General features: G+C 47.5%; 3 protein-coding genes across 5 annotated transcripts; 2 read left to right on the top strand and 1 right to left on the bottom strand.

Annotated features, from left to right (window-relative positions):
- The first annotated feature begins 858 nt into the window (after positions 1-858).
- Positions 859-9,072, top strand: rest (RE1-silencing transcription factor). Of its 2 annotated transcripts, none has more exons than XM_056600392.1 (6): positions 859-992; positions 2,249-2,613; positions 2,906-3,511; positions 3,800-3,960; positions 4,298-4,381; positions 5,206-9,072. In XM_056600392.1, exons 2-6 carry the CDS (start codon positions 2,345-2,347, stop codon positions 7,239-7,241), a joined length of 3,156 nt encoding a protein of 1,051 aa, XP_056456367.1. In that variant the 5' UTR covers positions 859-992; positions 2,249-2,344; the 3' UTR covers positions 7,242-9,072. The 2 variants fall into 2 exon arrangements, with proteins under 2 accessions (XP_056456367.1, XP_056456366.1); XM_056600391.1 differs by having other exon boundaries at positions 2,900-3,511.
- Positions 8,633-14,163, bottom strand: LOC130390434 (nitric oxide-associated protein 1-like). The gene is made up of 8 exons (XM_056600393.1): positions 12,775-14,163; positions 11,686-11,850; positions 11,336-11,449; positions 11,159-11,253; positions 10,766-10,897; positions 10,081-10,197; positions 9,777-9,894; positions 8,633-9,502 (listed from the first exon to the last, which is right to left on the bottom strand). The coding sequence occupies exons 1-8, from the start codon at positions 14,033-14,035 to the stop codon at positions 9,231-9,233; spliced, it is 2,274 nt and encodes a 757-aa protein (XP_056456368.1). The 5' UTR covers positions 14,036-14,163; the 3' UTR covers positions 8,633-9,230.
- A 195-nt stretch (positions 14,164-14,358) lies between these two features.
- On the top strand, positions 14,359-18,475 carry nipsnap3a (nipsnap homolog 3A (C. elegans)). Of its 2 annotated transcripts, none has more exons than XM_056600395.1 (6): positions 14,359-14,541; positions 15,052-15,256; positions 15,937-16,098; positions 16,557-16,706; positions 17,269-17,355; positions 17,746-18,475. In XM_056600395.1, the coding sequence occupies exons 1-6, from the start codon at positions 14,470-14,472 to the stop codon at positions 17,820-17,822; spliced, it is 753 nt and encodes a 250-aa protein (XP_056456370.1). In that variant the 5' UTR covers positions 14,359-14,469; the 3' UTR covers positions 17,823-18,475. The 2 variants fall into 2 exon arrangements, with proteins under 2 accessions (XP_056456370.1, XP_056456369.1); XM_056600394.1 differs by having other exon boundaries at positions 14,360-14,541; positions 15,049-15,256.
- Positions 18,476-20,389: the final 1,914 nt, after the last annotated feature.

Below are 20,389 nucleotides of genomic sequence, written 5' to 3'. Positions count from 1 at the left end.
CTCCGTTATTTTTTCAGTAACGGGGAAATCGAACTAATTAGTGTTTCTGTCGTGACAACGCCGTTACCATTACTGAACGTTAAATGCGGTGCGTTACTACACACACGCACACACACACACACACACACACACACACACACACACACACACACACACACACACACACACACACACACACACACACACACACACACACACACACACACACACACACACACACACACACACTAGTGGCCAAAAACACAGATACCTACAACCACCACGAATACTTTGACACATAGCGACATGTTTTTTTACAGTAAGGCACATAGTTACTTTCCCTGGCAACTAGTCACTTTTATTATCTAGTGATTTAGTTAATAACTCAATTACTTTTTGGAACAAGTAGTGAGTAACTACACACACACACACACACACACACACACGCACGCACGCACGCACGCACGCACGCACGCACGCACACACACACACACACACACACACACACACGCACACACACGCGCGCCCAATTAATGGCTCAAGAGCACCTCCATGTGGTGAATGGCAACTATTGCAGTAGTTTGGGTGAAAAAATAGGGAGATTTACGATTTTTCTTTTTTAATTCTTAAAATAAAATAAATGTTGAAGAGATAGAAAGGATGAATACTGATGCTTGTACAACATTAGTTTCGAAGAAAAGCATTTCTGGATTGGTGTCGGAGGTTACTTCAAAGTTTTTATTTGTCAAATGAGAAAACAAAGTTATTAAGCATTTCTTAAATAGATACCAATGTATAATAATTGTCAAAGGTTGTATGTACACGCGCGCGCACGCACGCGCACACACACACACGCACACGCTGACGGTGGCGTGCTGACGTCACCGTCCCGCTACGCTCGGAAGACTAGTGGAGGAATGTGCGGAAACTTCCCCCGACACTTTCTGCTTTGTTTCGTCCGTGGAAAAGCGTTGTTGACGAGAAGAATTTAAGAGATTCAATCAGAATAACGGGTAAGTGGGCCGTCAGATAAAAGCGACCTCTTGTCTAAGTTTTTGATCGACGCTGAAGGAACTGTCTCAACTTGAAGAATAATAGTTTGGAAAATGGAGGCAGTTGTGTGCGGGGAGGAGGGGGTTTCGGGTGTTGGTGAGAAAAGGCGAGCGAGGCGCTGTCCAGGGCTGATTATAGCCCGAGTTCAGCACCAGTGATCACACTCGCCCAACAGATGTTTAAGGACCGAATCGAGCTCGGCCCAGTGTAATATACTAGTTTAATGATCTGTTTTTGGAGTATCGCGTCTTTTTGAGGTTCCCGAGAGTCTGAGCACTGCGTTTGACGCGCAGATCATGCTTCCGGAAAGAAAGTTTTTGTGGCTGAAGTTGTCAGCGAGGCAATGGCCTCTCCGTGCTGGACAGCGACTAGGATTTATTTATTCGTCGTTATTTTCACATTAATGCCAGCCTTAAAAGTGTGTTTGAATTGTGATTGCATTTGAAACACATATACTTAAAGCCGCATACTTGGATAATTTTCGCTTGACCGAAAGTTAAAGCTTGTTTAAAGTCAAGGAGAGACTTTTGTCGAGAACTAAAACTTGTTTTCAAGTCACAATGCTCGCAAAGCTAAGGACTAAATAACTACATGGTCAAACTGAAATATATATTTTTAGTTTTACATTCGTGCAAACATTTAAGTAAACAACTTCACTATCTCTTTTATGCATTATTTTTTTCAAATATTTTTTATTTATTATTTATTATAAGTTGTGTATGTATTGTTTTCCCCTATATTAAATCAGCACGGATACGTGTACACTTTGTTCCTACTGCTCAGCGTTCCCGTTTCTGGGCGCTGTCGATGAAGTTGTGGTGCTGTTCCAAAATGGCCGTGCCCACACTGTATTATTTCTAGGCAGGCGCACAGAGCGATAGAGGGGGCAGGGGAGCCGCATGTTGGTCTTATTAAACAATGAATTGCCTCACAGATGGATTGATTCATTCGATCTTTCAACTGTCTAGCTGCATGGCCAATATGTGCACTAAAAATGTACAACTTGACATAAACCTGTTTCTGGTTCATAAAAAAATAAAGCTACAACATTTATATGTTATGGAATATTCAAAAACTGTCATCCTTCGGCATTTTCGCTATATTACATTTTAAGTACAAATATTTTTAAGGAAAGTACCTGTTTAGGGGAGTTTACAGTATTTAAAAACCTCAGCAACCCATTATGACCCTCTTTCTCTCTTATTCTTTCATGTAGCCGTGGTGGTGACTTTGTATCGCTGGGTGGCCCATCACCACCACCACCTCTACTACCACATCTCAACCCAGAAGTAGAGCCCCTCTTTTCTCTAGCATGGCCACCCGTGCCATGTTCCCCGCGGGTGTGTTCTCGGTTGGGGGGGAGATGGTGGAGGACGAAGGCCCCAGCCTGAGTGATCTGCCCGGGAACAACCTGCCCGTGCCCCAGCTGGTAATGCTGGCAAACGCGGCCACAGCGGTGGGGGGCATGGAAAGTGCGGCGGAGGACGGGGCCAGCTGCGACGGGCTGACGGAGGAGAAGGACATGGTGGAGTTGAAGACGGTTGGCTGCACCTACTCGGACAGCGAGGGAGAGAGCGTGAGGTAGAGTGGGCGATTCACAGAATGGTTTTTATTTCACAAACTGCTCGGCAAGGCAGATACCATTAAGCAAGTTTCTACTTTTCGTCCTTTCACCGAAAAAGATAGTTGCATCGGAGATGAGATTCCTGTAGCTTCTTTTTGGAGCTTCTCCAAATGTTCAATGTCTGTGCCTTGATTGTTATCTGCCTCACTTTTCACTTCTCTGCTGTTAGTAAAAATTGTAACGGTATAAAGAGATGACTACTCGTACCCTTCAACCATTCTAACGAGCAGTGATCCTCGGCAGATACAGCTACGACCAGCAGAACCGGGTAGAGTTCTGCATCGTGGAGTACGTGGATTCCCCCGGACCCCGGGTTTGGACCCCAGCCCCCAGGAACAAAGTCCAGGATGACCACGAGGCAGCGGAGGAGGAGGAGGGGGAGGAGGAGGAGAAGAAGAAGGAGGAGGAAACCAAAGACTCGGAAGAGGACGGCGACGCCGTCAAGGATCTTTCCAAACCACAGGAGGCGAGTGTCCCCGACACGGCGGAAGCTTCTGCCGCCGCCGCCGCCGCCAAACGCAGGAGTAGCCACGCCGCCGCGGTGGAGAGCGCCAAGAAGAAGAAGCCCTTCCACTGCAAGCCCTGCAACTACCAGGCGGAGAACGAGGAGGAGTTTGTGGCGCACCTGGGCACCCACGCCGTCAGCAAGAGGATGGTGCTGAACCGCGTGGAGGGCCGGAGCAAGGCCAAGGGCCCGGGGGCCGGGGGCCCCGTGCCGCCGGCAGAGGCCGGCGGGGGGGACGAGGCGGACAGCAAGGGCGTGATCCGCTGCGAGAGGTGTGGCTACAACACCAACCGCTACGACCACTACGTCGCCCACCTCAAGCACCACAGCAAGGAGGGGGAGGACCAAAGGTACGTGGCACGCGCTGCACTTAAAGGTTTAAGGGGCCCTTAAAGGTTTAAGGGGCCCTTAAAGGTTTAAGGGCCCCTTTAAGGCAGTTGCAATTGTCATGATTACAAGCCTTTAAGGGCCCCTTAAAGGGGCCCTTAAAGGCTTGTAATCATGACAATTATTTACTGTAATTACCAACTGGGGTCAACTGAGATCATTGCTGAACGATTCTGGAAGAACTTTATCGTGTTGTGGGCCGACTCGGTTCATTGCTCACGGTGATGTGTTGTTTCTTACGCTCCTTTTAGGGTTTTCAAGTGCACTCTGTGTCCGTACACCACCGTCAGCCAGTACCACTGGAGGAAACACCTGCGGAATCACTTTCCCAGCAAGCTCCACACCTGCGACCAATGCTCCTACTTCTCCGACCGCAAAAGCAACTACATCCAGCACATACGAAAACACACCGGTGAGCCTTGGGCGGACCGCTGTTCCTCTTCAACACCATCCTGGGGGGTTCTTTAAGAATGCACTTAGTGTTAGAAAGATGAGTTTACATTGTCCAAAAGGAATCAAGGAACAATTAGAGGGATTAACAAAGATTAATGAACAAGGATATTCATGGTTTGTTGGGAACTCCTGAAACTCTCGGTCAATGCTACTTGTTGTTTGTCTCTTTGTGTATTGACCTCTTTGTGTGTGTGTGTGTGTGTGTGTGTGTGTGTGTGTGTGTGTGTGTGTGTGTGTGTGTGTGTGTGTGTGTGTGTGTGTGTGTGTGTGTGTGTGTGTGTGTGTGTGTGACCCAGGAATGCGTCCGTTCCGGTGTCCCTACTGTGACTACTCCAGCTCCCAGAAGACTCACCTGACCCGTCACATGAGGACCCATTCAGGTGAGATATCTGCTCCTGTTGGTCGTCTCTCTCCTCTATGATAGCTATATATGGTCGTAGATGGTTCGTAACCTCTGTTACAGGAACTATAGACACCAACCCCTTAAATAACTTCCCTATTTAATATTGTAGTATTTGTGGTAAGTTGGCAAATCGTTTATTAGCAGTTTTTTTTATTTTCTTAATAGTTTATAATCAAGTCAAAAAGAGCGGTATAATTAATCAGAGTAGTAGTAGTAATTGTCCATTTAGAATAACAATCAGTATTTTAATGCTTCAACTCTTTGTGTCCTTTGTTGCCCTCGCTGGAAACAGTTGATGTGGGATAAGTATGGTAAACATACAGATACACACACACACACACACACACACACACACACACACACACACACACACACACACACACACACACACACACACTCACACACTGCATTCTTGTGATATTCTGTGTGTTTGAGCAACCTCCCTCCTTGTTTGGCTCCGCCCCCTGCCTGTGTTCCTGCTACATGAGTGTGATTGACAGTCCCTGTTGGTTGATCATAGACAGTGGTTCCTGACCAAAAACCGGAGTCAAATCCAGTTAGAGTTTTGGGAATGAGTATAAAAGTATTATCAAGGATACAGGTCATCAAAATCGGACTGAATTTGTAATAATAATAATAATAATAATAATGTGTTACTTGTTAGGGTAGAGCAATAAGGTGAGAAATGTGGTATATTTATCATCAAATACTTATTAAATCTCCAATTGGTTGGGAGCCACTGCTATGGAGTCTGAGCCGTTCATACCCTGTATTGAATCCCCGTGTCTCCGCTCTGAACAGGCGAGAGGCCGTTCAAGTGCGACACCTGCAACTACCTGGCGGCCAATCAGCACGAGGTGACGAGGCACGCCCGCCAGGTGCACAACGGCCCCAAGCCGCTGGCCTGTCCCTACTGCCTGTACAAGACGGCCGACCGCAGCAACTTCAAGAAGCACGTGGAGCTCCACCTCAACCCGCGGCAGTTCCACTGCCCGCTCTGCAAGTACGCCGCGTCCAAGAAGTGCAACCTGCAGTACCACATCAAGTCGCGCCACGTGGGCTGCGACATCCCCATCGACGTGTCCAAGGTCAAGCTCCGCGTCAAGAAGGGGGGGGAGGACTCCGCAGACCCCTCGGGCCGCAGCAAGGCCGACAAGGTGAGGGGCGGGGAGGACGACGAAGACGACGACGACGACGACGGCAGCGGCAGCGGAGGCGACTTTGAAAGTGACGAAGAGTACGGGAGCAAACTAGCAGCGGCTCCGATCGCCCCGTCCGCCAAGAAGGGCGGGGGCCACACGCAGGCCGTGGGGACCGACGGGGAGACGGACCGAGGCCAGAGGAAGGCCAAGACCGCCACGGCGGTCAAGGACAAGGGTGCCCTGGAGGGTAAGGAGAAGGCGGTGAGGAAGGTGACCACCAGGCAGAGGAAGGTGGCCCGGGCCGGCGAGAACACTAAGGAGAAGTGCACCGTGGCGGACGGAGGTCCGGCAGAGACGCCGACGAAGAGCAGAGACCCCAAGGCGAAGAGGAGCGCCAGGAAGAAGCAGCAGCTGCCCAAGGAGACCCCGTGCGTCCAGGAGGCGGCCCAGCCGGCCAACCCCAACGAAGGGCAGGTCGTACTGCAGCGGTCGATAGAGGAGATGAAGAAACTCCAGAAGGAGAGGAGGATGGAAAAGGTGAGGAAGGCGAAGCAGGAGGACGATAAACCCAAGGCTGACGTCAAGACGAACAAAAGGCTCCAGTCCAGGAGGACGGGAGCAAAGAAACCCGACAAAGGGAGTGGAAAACCTGTGGAGGATGTCTCCGTGGGAAACGGCCCAGAAGAGTCACCTGAGGTGGAACAGCCGGCGAGGAAGGTCAAGGTTGGGAAGCGGAGAGCAATAGAGGCCTTGGACCTCTCGACAAAGCATTCTGCTGCCACCCCGACCTCAGGACTCCCCAGTCCCAAGAGGAGTAAAACGAGCGCTGCCAACAAGCCGGCCACAAAACCCAGCCTTTCTAAAACAGCCTCTGAGACGCCAGAGCCGGGTCAAGCCCCGCAGAAAGAAGAGGTGAAGCTGAAGAAGACCAGGAAGACCAACAAGAAGACGCCCGTCCTGCAGGAAGCTCCCGCCTCCCCCGGAGACACGCTGGACTCTGTCACCGGGGACACTTCGACGGCCCCTACAGACGTCCAGCGCTCTCCTCCTGAGACCCAGAGTGAGGTGACCCACCACCAACCAGACTCCAGCGACGTGCAGAAGCTGACAAAACCCCGGCCGGCGCAGCCGAAAGACAAGACCGCTGCGCAGGAAACGGCACCACAGGAAACGGAGCCACAGGAAGCGGCATCACAGGAAGCGGCATCACAGGAAGTGGCAACACAGGAAGCCGCTCCTCCAGCCCCGGAGAAGGACCTGCCAGCAGCAGCCGAGGTGCCGTCCCGGGGCTCCGGCCCCGGAGAGGAGGAGGAGACCCCCTGCGCCGTCGCAGACCGGCCCCCCGCGCCCACGTTCCGGCGCCCGGGGGCCAAAGCCCCGCGGCCGTCCCTGGAGCTCCCCAGGCCCGCGGAGGAGGACGAGGGGATACACAGCAGCCACGAGGGCGCCAGCGACGCCAGCGACTGCGCCTCCGAGGGCGGCAGCGAGGACTCGGGCCTCAACAGCGCCGGGGCCGGGTCGGGGAAGATGGCCAACGACCCGGAGACGCCCACCGACGAGATCCCCACGCCCACCGAGCTCAAGTGCCACCTGTGCGTCTTCTGCGACCGCACCTTCCCCCTGGAGGTGGAGTACCGCCGGCACCTCAACCGCCATCTGGTCAACGTTTATTACCCCGCCGAGGCCGGGAAGTGAGCGGAAATAAACCGGAACCAACCGGGTGTGTTTCCGTTTATTTCAGTTTATTTCCCGGCAAAAGCCGGGAAATAAACTGAAATAAACTGAAACACACCCGGTTGGTTTCAGTTTACATGGGGACCAGACAGCTCTTATGTTGTCCCACCTGCCATATCGAAGGAGGGATTAAGAAGACGCGATTTGATAATTACAAGATCATGAAACGTTGGTCCTCCAGATGCTCATGTCTTCGGCGGCTGGTTAAACCCGTTGAACCTGTTACTGTAAGATGAAATCCAGAGGCCAAATGGATTGGACTTTTAGTTCATCACAAATAACTATTTTATATTAGTTGCCGTCTAAGTTTATCAATTTTATGATATTTTTTGTATAAATGATGAGCCTCCCTAACAGAATAGTTACTAGGAAGCTGTTTGTTTTGTTTTACAGTATTCCGAAGTATAGAAATCGCATCATCTGATATCATCTGATACTTTGATAATCAATCTTTGTACTTAAGATTTCCTGAGGTTTCCTTTGTTCTGTCAGTTGGAAAACAGTAGCTGTATTGCTGGCATTACGTGTCATTTCACCATGATTATTTTTTATGCTTTGAAATCCAAAGATGCAATCATCGTCCGTATTTTCCTGTTCATTTCCAGTGCCTTTGACAATCATCTGTAATGTAGTGTTTGTGTAAGTGCGTAGCTGAGGGGGTAAGCTGAGGGGCCATTTACTCGATTTGCTGCCCGGTCATGTCCAACTATGTAGTTTATTTTTATTTTGGAGGAGCTGTCTCCAAATAAGTCTCCATTTCAGTTTAACAATTAGTATGATGACAAACATCTTGAAGGTTCTCGGAAGAATGGTTGGTCTCCAAAATCTCAAGTAAAACACAGCATGGCTGAAGCCTCTGTTATATTAATAACTAACAGCTAGCCAGCTAGTGGGGTACTTTTTCTTTTACTGAAGGTAATGATTTGTTCAGGTTGCATGTAACTTGGAAGCAAATGGAAAACATTACCGTTTTGTTTGTGGAGACGACTGATGTGCAATACTGTCTTTTAGATACACTGGCAAATAAATTCTGAGTTGATCTATTTAGTTGCTATATGTTATGTTCTGTGTATATGTTTGTATAAGACTGGCTCTATTGCAGCCCAATATCAACTTTTTTAAACTTTTTTTCTTGTGGTTAAGTAAGCTGGTTGTACTTTACATGACATATTTTGCATAGGTGTAGTTTACATGAAATTATGTTGAAGTTTGAAGCAAAATACAACTTGATAGGAATGTTGGTTGAGATTTGGCTTTAACTAAATCCTTCAACCATTGACTCACTGGATCGTCACAGCAGTGCCATATGAAGCGTGCCATTCTATAACTTGTTATTGCAATAGAAAAAGCCCTGGTAACGCGATTCTAAACCATAGTTCATTTAATGTATTTTTGGCGTTGATGTCTACATTTGAAAATACATTTCAGCTGTAGATTCAAAATTACACCAACAAAGTAAAGTGTCTACTCCCACTTGATTCCTTTGTTACAAAACCCCTTTGTCGTTTCTGTTCCAAGACTAAACATATTTTAAATAAAGTTTGGTGTTTAAATGCAATGACCGCTTTGCCTCTATTTTTTTTAAACAAATCTATGTATACACTTATCTCGTCAATGTTTCGTATTTATTATGATTTGATGATGAATAAAGGATTACAGGAAACGATCTGGTCAAAGTCGTAGATGAGATGTAATAGACATTCAGGACAGACCGCAGTTGTGGAAAACAAGGACAACGATGGAAGAGGCATAGAAGACACATTACTACAAAACTAAGGCGGCTCAACACTTAAGTCAAGTCACATTAACAGAGTAGTCGAGTCGACATTGTACTCCAAACCTAAGGCGGCTCAACACTTAAGTCAAGTCACATTAACAGAGTAGTCGAGTCGACGTTGTACTCATTGCACACAGCGAGCTTCTTTTGAGAGTGTTATCCCGGATGTCATTTCAATGTCCTGAAGCTTTCTTCTGCGTCGTCTTCTTCTTCTTCTTCTTGGCCGGGAGGCTCTTGGCTCCCTGCGTGGCCGTGGGCTTGGTCTCCAGCTTCAGGACGGGGCTCTTCCTTGGCTTGTAGGCCGAGGACTTGCGGACGCGCTCCCCCTTCAGCGTGACGACGTGGGGCAGCAGAGGGGGGGTCCTCAGGGAGAGGCCGGACGTGCCAGGGGCGTGCGCTCTTAGGACCAGCTGGTCTCCTTCCACCCCCGTCACCGCCACCCAGCCTACCACAAAGATGCAAGAGAGCGTGGTACTTTATTGATCCATAGAATTGGGGTAGAAAGTAGTGTAATGCAGACTGACCGCCTTCCACCGAAACCACTTTACTTGCATAAATACTTATACATTTTGATTCACTCCAATTACTATGTCAACACTCAGTCGTCCCACACCTTCCAGAAACTTTCACCACAGTTAACTTATGACCGCTGGCTATTGCGTGCTTGCGGAAGCAGCAGCAGCACTCAGTAGTTCCCGTGTGGGGTTGCGTTTGGTCACCTGCAGAGGACATCTTGATGTCGGCCGTGGCTTGGAGGTACCCTAGACCCTTGAGGGTGAAGTCCTGGGACACCAGTGGAGGAAAGCTCTTCATGCGCTCCTCCCCGCCCATCGGAACCTGAGAAATAGGTCAGGAGGAATATTAAACGCAATGGACACCGCAATAGCCCAACACGCATGTTGACTCGTAGCTATCTATTAAGCATTAGACATGCTGCTGTACCCATAGCCAGAGAGAGACTGACGGACATGGAGAGAGGAAGACAGACAGACAAAGGGAAGTCAGACAAGCAGACAGACAGACCCCCAGTAGGACGTTCCCTGCGTGTTTCTGGTAGAGGGCGTCGGCCCGGTCAAGGCTGGTGAGGTGGACAGGAAGCTCATTGGACGCCACCACCGTAAACCAGCAGGCCTTCTCCCCCTGAGGACACAGAACCCCCCCATGTACAGCGCTGGTTAGGGGTAGTATTACTGCTAGTAGTTAGACTATGAACAGTAGCTCAGATGGCTTGATTTGAGCCAAACAGATACATATTTGAGCAAATCAGAAAAAACAATTAAATGGGGAAGGGACAAATGGGGAATAAGATGAACGAATGGCTGCAGTCAGCTATGGTAGGAAACACCAAATTAAATAGCAACACACGATGGGTGAAGTTGACATGTCTGCAAGACAGTTAAAGGAATCTCTGATCAATCAGTTGATGGGCATGGTTTAAGTATCAGACTTTGTGGCTACAGTGGCAAACCATTTCAACACCTTTAAAATAGAGAAAAGGAAGGGAGGTATCTCTAGGTCCGAGGAGAATGCATACAAATTCCTTTTTAATTGATTAGTAATTATACAAACAAGGTTTACATAATTTGTAAATGATAGTACATTATAGTTATGATTAATATTTCCCAGATAAACATCACAGCTTGAGTGTTTGAGTATGTGTGAGAGTGCATGCGTTTGTTTGTCTGATTTGATCCACGCAGGGGGGTACCTGGAGGTAGTCGATTCTCCCCAAGGCCCCCAGGAAGAGTACCGTGCCTGGCTTCACGACGAAGGTCCGGGGCACAATAGCCTGCCTGGGTACCACCGCCTTCACCTCCGGGTCGGTCAGAAGACCAAGCACCTGACACAGCAGACCAGAGAGAAAGGCAGAGCAAGGCCCGAAGATACAGAGAGACAGGGAGAGAGGACATGAGAGGGATAGCCCAGAGAGAGAAGCACACACAGAAAAAAAGTTTCAGAGATTGCCAGAGAACACAGCTGTCCCAATGTAAACCAGGAAGCATCTTTTTGCCGGATTTCGACGAACTTAGTAGTAAATTAAACATATTTTTCAGGGGTATAAAGGAAGATCATGTGTCGACAGGAAGGGGAGGGGCCTCACATCGTGCTCCTTCATGATGCCCGGCGTGTCGAATAGCCAGTGGGCGTCTTTCAGCTCATTGTGTGAGAACTCCACCTCCTTCGCCGGAGGGGGCTCTGAAAATAAATGGCCAACATATTAAAATACCAAGAATAAACTCGCCCTTGGGTACTTCATCTCAGAGCTGGTGGGTCTTACCTGTGGTGGACTCCTCTTCCACACCGTATTCCCCATAGGCTAGACTGTCAGGGTCAAACTGGATCTCATCCCTCTTGGGGACTGGGTCCACTCGGAAGGTCCTCCCGATGCGACCTAACCACACCAGCCAGGGACGCACGTTAGATGCACGCACGTTAGAGTAGTCTTCAACACCACAAGGCACGATTCGGCTTTACATTCTAGGATTTGACCCTGGGTTTGGGTAACTCTCCAACGTCCGGATATTTGCATAGAAAGTGTACACATACACACACAGGAACATAACACGACTTATCCAGATGGATGCCTGGGTACTGCTTTGTGGTGGAGCCAGGGGTTCTCCTCCTCACCCGTGAGGTAACCCTGCTTGCCGAGTGTCTGCAGTCTCCTCAGCTCCTCCGGCGCCAGGTCCTCCTCGCTCTGCTGGGAGTCCTTCTGCAGGCGCTCCTGGCGGCGGAATAGGCGGTACGGCGTGGGGTTGATGATGGGGAACTTGAGCAGGTTCAGCGTGGTGCCTGGGCCCCAGCGCAGGAGGACGCCAGGGGAAGGGACCATGGGCACAGGGAGAAGGGAAAGCGCTTGGATCAGTCGATGGCTTTACAATTCATCTTTGGATGACCACAGATGCCAATGTTTCAAAACGTTTTTTTGCTACTGTTTGATGTTACTTTGTCACCTGAAGAGACTGCTAGTCTGGCTCTCTTTATGAAATGGAGATATAGTGTCACTTTCCATTGTATTTATTGTGTGTAGATTCCACATTTGTTCAAATCCATCCGGTACTATATGCTCGACCTCACAGATATTTCTTAACAATAACGCCTGCGTTTGAATTCATAGTAGGTCATAGATAGAAAAATATGTATCCCACATAAAACCTAACCAACAGCCTTAAATGAGGAAACACAGTTCTGTATCCACAGAACTGAGGAATAGTTCTCCTCTCTTCAACATTCCTCTCTCCCATTCAGACCTCCTGATGGCAGCGGAACAAAGAGTCTTTCTGGGCTGGACTCTTTAGAGAGCATCCCTTCAGGGAATACTGTAACTACTGTGGTACACGACACACTGAGCAGCCTTGTCAAACAGACTGGCTTATGCCCCGCCCCCGGGAGGAGCCATAACTACACATTTATTTGATCGACTGACCAATAGGAGTGCTTAGAATGTCAAAGGACCCCTGTTTTGATTCCCCTCCCCATCCAGATGTGCACTATATTATCAATAGATCGACTCCAGTTATTGGCACTATTCCAGCTGTTATAGTTCATAAGGGGCCTTTTTTACAAGCCTTGCTTAAAACTGCTTTCAAACAAGGCAGCATTCAGCTGTTGTCTCACACATAGGGAGGTTGAACAGTGCCTCATGCGAAAATACCAAAAGGGAGAGAGCGTGAAGGTGGTTGTGTAACCAGCTGAACAGCCCCCCCACCTCCTCACCTGGCCAGGGGGAGATGGTGGCCTTGTGGATGACATCAGTGCCCTTGGACTTGCAGTAGTCAGAGTCTAGTAGTGTGTTAAAGAGGGTGGACTTCCCAGCATTTGCCGTCCCCACTAGATACACATCGCCCTTGTACTTCCAAGACCTCTGGAGGGAGCTGATCAGGTTCTCAATGCCGTATCCTGTCTTGGCACTGATAAGGTGCACATCTTTGATGTTTTCACCGATGCCAGCTTCGTTGCAGTACTGAGAAAGCTGGCGTTTGATTCGCTGCAGATAGTTGTCAGCGTCTTTAGGAAGCAAGTCTATCTTGTTGCCCAAAACGACAATATGCTTGTTTCTTCCTACAAGGTCAGTTATGTCCGGCACAATGGAGTCAGGAAGATCCAGGAGGTCGACTATGAGGAGAACCAGAGCCTTGTGGGACTTGATGCCCCGGACTACATTCCTGTAATCCTCCTTTGACATCTCGACGGTCAGTGCCTTCTGGTGGTGGACGAGGAGATAACAGCGTTGACACACAGAGTTTTTCAACCGGTCCTCACGAGTAAGTACCTTAAACTTCTCGCTGGGCAGGTATCCTGCAACCTCCGGGGCTGTGCAGTGCAGAACAGCGCCGCAGCCCGAACAACAGGTGCTGCTGACGGGCTGGTCTGAGTCAGGGGTGCCGTGGACCTTGTGCTCGCCCCTCCCAACTTTCTTCTTATCACTCTTGGCCTTTTTACTGATGCCCTCGTCCTCTGGGTAGTTGATGTCGTGGAATTGAACAAGAGAGTCCAGGTTTACCTCTTTCGTAGCGGTTTGCAGGGACCTCAGCTGCATCTCTAGACCTCTGTGTTGACTTTTGTCCGACAATGATCGTGGTAAAGATACATCGTTGGGAGCCTTGGGTGACGTGATCCTTTGGAGCTCTTTGAGTACAGTCTGTAATTCATCTCGGGGTTCTTCAACCAATTCAGCATCATCTAAAAACACAAACTCCTCTTCCTTCTCTGGGTCCACCGTGGTTGTAAAACTGGGTAAAACGGATCCCCTTTGGCTGTCCAAATGGGAAACCCTTGACCCCCGTGTACTGTAAAATAATCTGGAGGTTTGTGTGTTATGAAAAAGTTCTTCCCGAGTAATGGAAGTGGATATTTGGCCAGCAGAAAGCACATGAGCATCCCTTCTACTGGGTCTCCCAGGCAGACAAACTACATATAGATGACGGGTACATCTGGACGATACAAGTTGACGCAACGCGACCTGAAACGGGTACATCTTTACAATGTAATCCAACGGTCTTGGGCTGCAGACATTAACACAAAATTGAAATCAATTCAACCTTGGCATTAAAAATAAAGACGCACGTGAAGAGCGGCAACTGATATCCTGGTCGGATGTGACGTAATTGTGACGACGTTTATTTACCTTCTATAAACGGACTGATTCTATTAAATATATTTTATAGTATCGATTACTGTATGCATTATATATATAACGACGATAATTTAATGTTTAGTAATTAATAAATAATCTAAGAGCATGTATATCATTTTATTAAAAAAAAGGAAAAATCGAGATGCACATTGCACAGTGACGTCAAGCTTTAACTTGTGTTCCGCGTGTTGTGGGGCGCTGATGTCCCGAACTGTCATTGGGTTTGACTTCTGCTACCTGGAAACTTTTCACAGCTTCGCCACTCATTCATCAAAATGCTTCGGAACGCACTGTGCCGCTTGTCAGGCAAAACGGGACGCGTTTGTGCTGCGACGTCCGGTGTGGTGGTGAGTTTTATAATGTGCAGTATAGTGCCTATAACTATCGGTTTAAAAAGCTGGCCGATTGTAACTGAAATGCCACTTTTTATTCGAAAAAGTAGGCCTACATTGGAACCTACGGTTATTAACTAACTTTTTTTCACGTCAATGTGTACATCTAAGATTTATACGGATTCACACTTATGTAATTTGTTTTTGGTGAACGTTGTTATGAGGTGAACTTTGAGTGAGAATGATCTTTGTACAGGAGAAGATCAAAGGTGAGCGGCTGCTGTGTATATCTTATAATGAACGTTGAACTACCATGAGGCATGCACATATAACATAAACGTTTCTGTACTTTCATCTGACTTTGGACAGTTTGAAAGATTTTAAATAAATCAATAGATAGAACACACACACGCACACGCACACACACTCTCTAACCCCGTGCAAGTTATCACGTAAACGTGCACTACTTGATCTGGCCACAGATTAAGTAGCGCACGTTTCCTCCTGCTCTTCCTCCCCTAGCAGCGCGCGCTGTTCTCAACGGGGCCCCAGCAGAAACTCGGCACCTTTTACGAGTTCCGAACATACTTCATCCGTCCGGACCAGAACTCAGCCTTCCTCAAGCTGACCAACGAGAAGATCCACCTGAGAACGGCTCACTCTGAGCTCCTTGGCTACTGGAGTGTGGAGTATGGAGGCCTCAACCAAGTCTTTCATATCTGGAAGTATGGTGAGGAATGAGAGAAGGAGGGTAGCACAAGATATGTAAGATTTATGTAGAACTGTCAGTTCGATATAGACAAGTCAAGTCAACTTGTAACAAAGACGTTTTGATAAAAGAATAGTAGCTGAATCCATTTTTTGCTCTGTGAACAATTATCTTAGATCCCAATTGATCCTAAAAGGTCGAGAGTAGAGTCTAGAGCAGGGTTCCTCAACATTTTTATTTGATTAAAATAAATTAAAAGATTAAAAGACACGATGATATTAAACGGTGAATTCTGCTGTAGGCCATTTGTGTCCCTGATAAGATTTGTTTGCTTATGCTATAGGCCGCAGAGTAGCCTTCAGCTTCGGCACAGCAGCTGAATGCAGACTCGGGGTCAGAATTTCAGTTTGTGCCTTAACTAAACAAAGAGACACTTTGTTGAGTGGAGTCACACTTTAACCAAACAACCCAGACTGGTTGTGAATATGGTTGTCTAGAGGGCTTGTTGAGTATGGAGTTAGGATTGTTCATGTGAAATATCGATGCCAAAATCCAGGGCTTGAAGAGACCCTATTTTACCAGCGGGTGTGATGTTGAAATCACTCTGAATGAACAAGCAGATCGACGCCCTATTCACCGCTGTGTAGTATGAACTCTCCTCCATCACAAGTCATTTTAGTGTCCGTCATTTTTCTTCCCAGACAGTTTTTCTCAGCGGGCAGGTGTGCGGGCAGCTCTGTCTCAGGAACCCAAATGGCTGGGGGAGTACATCTCTAAAGCCATCCCCATGCTGACCACCCAGGACAACGAGGTCACCTACCTGGTCCCCTGGAGCCAGATCCAGAGCCCACCCAAGGAGGGCGGTGTGTAATGTCTACATGTAGCCACTTGGGGGCGGTATTTCAGTATTTAACGAAACAACACGGTTCGGTTCGATCTTAAATAAAGTCTTAAATTCCATGATAGTCCAAAGAAGATGGTCAACCTTTCCTTATAGTCAAGTGAAAAGATTAACATAGTTGTTGATTTTTATTGATGACCGCACAACAGAGACTGTCGTATGTGAAATTGTTGTATGCGTATCTAGAACAGTATACTTGCATTGCATCAATGTTTGAATATTCTTCCTCAGAAAAAGTGTCATGTTGGATTTGAATACATAAAAAAATGACATAATAATACGTACTAAAGTTAAATATTGGGATAAGGGGGAAATGAGTTTCATTGTAGTGTGTGTGTGTGTGTGTGTGTGTGTGTGTGTGTGTGTGTGTGTGTGTGTGTGTGTGTGTGTGTGTGTGTGTGTGTGTGTGTGCACCTTCAGGGACGTATGAGCTGGCCTCCTTCCAGATGAAGCCAGGAGGCCCGGCGGTGTGGGGCGAGGCGTTTCAGGCCTCGGTGTGCGCCCGGGCGACCCCAGGCTACGGCCACCTGGTGGGGGTCTTCCACAGCGAGTTCGGACCGCTCAACAGAGGTGAGCTGTGGGCAAACGCTCAGGTCCGGTCAAATCCAGTTGAATCTTTAAAAGTCCATCCAAGAATGCTTAACGTCTGGGCAAATGTATTCGATGTATGAAAGGAAAGAAATGATTGGACGGGCCAGGGCCAAAGACAGGATTTTGTTCTATATTTTTTGTCAGGGCATTTGATTCATTAATTGCTTTCAGGGTGTAAAGATAATTTCAACAAACATGACAAAAAATCCTTCGACCATATATTGCCTAAATGACTGTTAAGGTAGTCCACAGGGCACATTGCTGGGTTTGCCAGTGCTAACAATCCTTTGTTCGATACGTGCCTGGTGTAAGAAGACCTTAATTGGCCTTGCCTGCATGTGTCTTTACACCGCTGTGGAAACGCGTACAACGAGGCCCTGAAGGAGCCTTCTAGTCCCTTGCAATGTAGCTCCGGGAACTAAAAGCTAAGGGTCGTTCTGGTGAATACTTGGCTAAGGTCACCATTCCTGTGAACTTGTACGTGAACCCATGACCGCTCTGTATTCTGCTGACGGTTCATCTCTGCGTCCTGTGGGATCAGTCCACGCCTTGTGGTGGTACGAGAGTCCAGACCATCGCGCTGCCGTCCGCCATGAAGCGCACGAGGACGCCAGGGTGGTGGCTGCAGGTACGCTCTTCAGGATAGCTGCTGTATCTTATGTTATATAATACAGTGGTTTATACCGTGTTGAATAGGAAGACATGCGCTTCCCTTAGGCTAGTTTTCATAGCTTTAATGTTTTGGTTTTGCCACGTAGCCTACAAAGTGTTACAATAAAGTACTTCATAATGGAGGCCTTTTAGTTCATTCTCAAATCTATTTTTTTTCAATTTAAATGGAATGGGATTGATAAAGAGATATGCCGAGATATCTGGTGATGTCTTACCCTTCATTGTCTTGTTTAAAAAACACAAGATGTGTTAATGGGGCTCCGACAAAATATGATGAACTGGGTTTTGAAAGGACGTTCAATTGACATGCCTCTTCCTGGTTGTGTGCCGTTGTTCTTCTCTCTAGTGAGGGAGAGCGTGTCCCACCTACAGTCCCAAAGCAGTAAGCTCATGTTTCCCTGCAGCTTCTCTCCTCTGAAGTAGCACCAACTTCAACCATCACTTCTCCTCATCCACTGTGTAATTATGTCACGTCTAGGTTAAATCATTGCTGTCAATCACATAACATTGATATTTAGAAATTGACTAGCTGTTACACTACAAGTTTACAGTTACCTTTACTGGTACCGCTATCACCACCAACCTAGTGCAACCGTTTCTTATTGATTAGAAACGATTGTTTCTGGATAGATTATTACCAACACAGGGCAAGTTTGTATAGAAAGGGAAATTAACTGGCACTTATTTGAATTGGCGATTACATCACTTTAGAGTATTTAGATAGTATTTAGAGTATAGTACTTTAGAGTATCGTGGTAGCGGTTACAGTTCAACATGCACACAGTCCTTTTTTACTTTCTTGCTTTACTTGCTATCGTCTGAAATTGAGATTATCCACAAAGTGGGTTTAACCGTTTTGAATATAAACAAAAGATTATACACTTTATAATCCAACTGTATTTTATATTTGCGAATGTTTACAAATCATGCATAATGTTTTCTGTTGCGACCATAGAATATCCCCTAATCTTGATTAAATGCACTAATATATGTTAGATCAGCCTTATAACATGAAATGTGAAAATAATAAACAGACTTTATGAGTATGACTTTAGGATTTCTCCTTTTTGACTGAGCATTCACAATTAAAGGGAAACCTCACCAATCTCTATTAAGCTTTGTATCGTTAGAAACCCACTCATTTTTTTTGAATGGGACTCGTGCATCATTCCCTTATTTTCCCCTGAGACCGGAGGGATCCGTATCGATCTCTAACAGTTCCTGTTTTAAATGACGCAATATGACGATTTTTGCGTCATTTAAAACAGGAAGTGTAAGAGGGGAGGACGAGCCAGGCCCTCTGCACCGAGCCACTCCGTATCACCCCGGCCTTCAAACTGCCCTTCGTCGTCCACACCGACGCATCCGAGGTGGGGCTGGGAGCGGTCTTATCACAGGTCCGGTCCGGCGAGGAGCACCCGGGGACCTATGTATATCAGCCGGAAACTCCTGGCCAGCGAGAAAACCTACTCTACCGTGGAGTAGGTGTGGACCCTGGAGAAGTGGACCCTGGAGAAGCTCCGCTACTACCTCCTCGGTCGCACCTTCACCCTTGTCACAGACCACGCCCCCCTGAAATGGATGGCCACGGCTTAAGATACCGACGCCCGGGTGACGCGCTGGTTCCTGGCGCTGCAGGACTACCACTTCCAGGTGGTCCATCGGCCCGGACGCGCACACGCCAACGCAGACGCACTGTCCCGGAGAGACGCCTGCCTAGGTCTATCCAGGGGGGTCCCCGACTTGCAGCTGAGGGTGGGGGTGTGTGGCAACCCCGATCCAACTGGGGGGGTCGAACCACACCAGCACCGGGGGCAGCGCCCTCTCCGCGGACAGGTAGTCCGAGACGGGGGAAGAACTTATGTTGACTTCTCTTTTACCTTCGATCCCACGTGAGGTACACGAATTAAAGTCGCTGACCCGCAACCCTTGTTTGAGGGTCTCCTTTGAAAAACTGCCACAATATGTGTAAGGTCTGCCTCACTTGTATTAATTTTACTCTGCAATAACTTGAATGGAACTTTAGATGCTTGGGGATAAGCAGCATAGCAGTCAGGTAGCTATTTAAAGCTATAATAAACCTTGTATTTAGTTTATTTAGATAAAGCATTATGAAAAAGTTTGCATGCACAATAAAGCATACAAATGAATTTGGCGCCCAGCATTTTCACTTTCCCTCTGGGTTACGCCCCGGGTGTTTATGAAACCTAGAAATCCCCACCCAAATATATTCTTGAGTAGAGGCAATACAAATGCGATATGCGTGGAAGGGAGTCGGGAAGGGAGTTAGGAGAGGGGAAAAGGATTAGAGAGGTGAAGGAGAAGAGAGAAGGAAGAGTAGTATATAGTGACCAGAACTGTATGGAGTGTATCTATTGTTTGTGTGTGGGGGGGGGGCGGTAGGCCTATCTATATAGTTTGTAACTATATTAAGTTAATCTTTGGTGTGTGTCTATTTGGTGTGTTTATCTTTATGGTGTGTAATCTATATGGTGTGTATCTATGGTGTGTGTGTGTGTGTGTATCTATATGGTGTATACCTATGGTGTGTGCGTGTATATATATGGTCTGTATCTATGGTGTGTGCGTATATATATGGTTTGTATCTATCGTGTGTGTGTGTGCATATGGTTTGTATCTATATGTTGTGTGTATCAATATTGTGTGTGAATCTATATGTGTGTATCTGTGGTGTGTGCGTGCATATGGTGTGAATCTACATTGTGTGTGTGTGTGTGTGTGTGTGTGTGTGTGTGTGTGTGTGTGTGTGTGTGTGTGTGTGTGTGTGTGTGTGTGTGTGTGTGTGTGTGTGTGTGTGTGTGTAAATGTGTGTTAATGGTGGTAGGGGATGACTCCAGTTTAACCAGTGAATGAGTCTCTCTGGTCTCTCTCTGGTCTCTCTCTGGTCTCTCTCTGGTCTCTCTCTGGTCTCTTTGGTGAAAGCTTGGTGAAAGCCTCCTTCTATCTCCTCAAAGGGCCGTTCAGGATGC

The sequence above is a fragment of the Gadus chalcogrammus genome, chromosome 10 (assembly GCF_026213295.1).
Source record: "Gadus chalcogrammus isolate NIFS_2021 chromosome 10, NIFS_Gcha_1.0, whole genome shotgun sequence".
NCBI classification, from domain to species: domain Eukaryota; kingdom Metazoa; phylum Chordata; class Actinopteri; order Gadiformes; family Gadidae; genus Gadus; species Gadus chalcogrammus.
Note: the sequence above shows the minus strand (reverse complement) of the source record. Positions and strands in the feature narration are given on the sequence as shown.

Bases quoted from the DNA above. Each gene is read 5' to 3' on its own strand.
- rest (XM_056600391.1), top strand. From the start codon at position 2,345: ATGGCCACCCGTGCCATGTTCCCCGCGGGTGTGTTCTCGGTTGGGGGG. The intron at 3,961-4,297 runs GTGAGCCTTGGG...TGTGTGACCCAG, and splicing joins GCACATACGAAAACACACCG to GAATGCGTCCGTTCCGGTGT. The intron at 4,382-5,205 runs GTGAGATATCTG...CGCTCTGAACAG, and splicing joins TCACATGAGGACCCATTCAG to GCGAGAGGCCGTTCAAGTGC.
- LOC130390434 (XM_056600393.1), bottom strand. From the start codon at position 14,035: ATGTACCCGTTTCAGGTCGCGTTGCGTCAACTTGTATCGTCCAGATGT. The intron at 11,851-12,774 runs GTGAGGAGGTGG...GCTGGGGCCCAG, and splicing joins CACCATCTCCCCCTGGCCAG to GCACCACGCTGAACCTGCTC. The intron at 10,198-10,765 runs GTACCCCCCTGC...CTGTGTCCTCAG, and splicing joins GGAGAATCGACTACCTCCAG to GGGGAGAAGGCCTGCTGGTT.
- nipsnap3a (XM_056600394.1), top strand. From the start codon at position 14,470: ATGCTTCGGAACGCACTGTGCCGCTTGTCAGGCAAAACGGGACGCGTT. The intron at 15,257-15,936 runs GTGAGGAATGAG...TTTTCTTCCCAG, and splicing joins CTTTCATATCTGGAAGTATG to ACAGTTTTTCTCAGCGGGCA. The intron at 16,099-16,556 runs GTGTGTAATGTC...GTGCACCTTCAG, and splicing joins GAGCCCACCCAAGGAGGGCG to GGACGTATGAGCTGGCCTCC.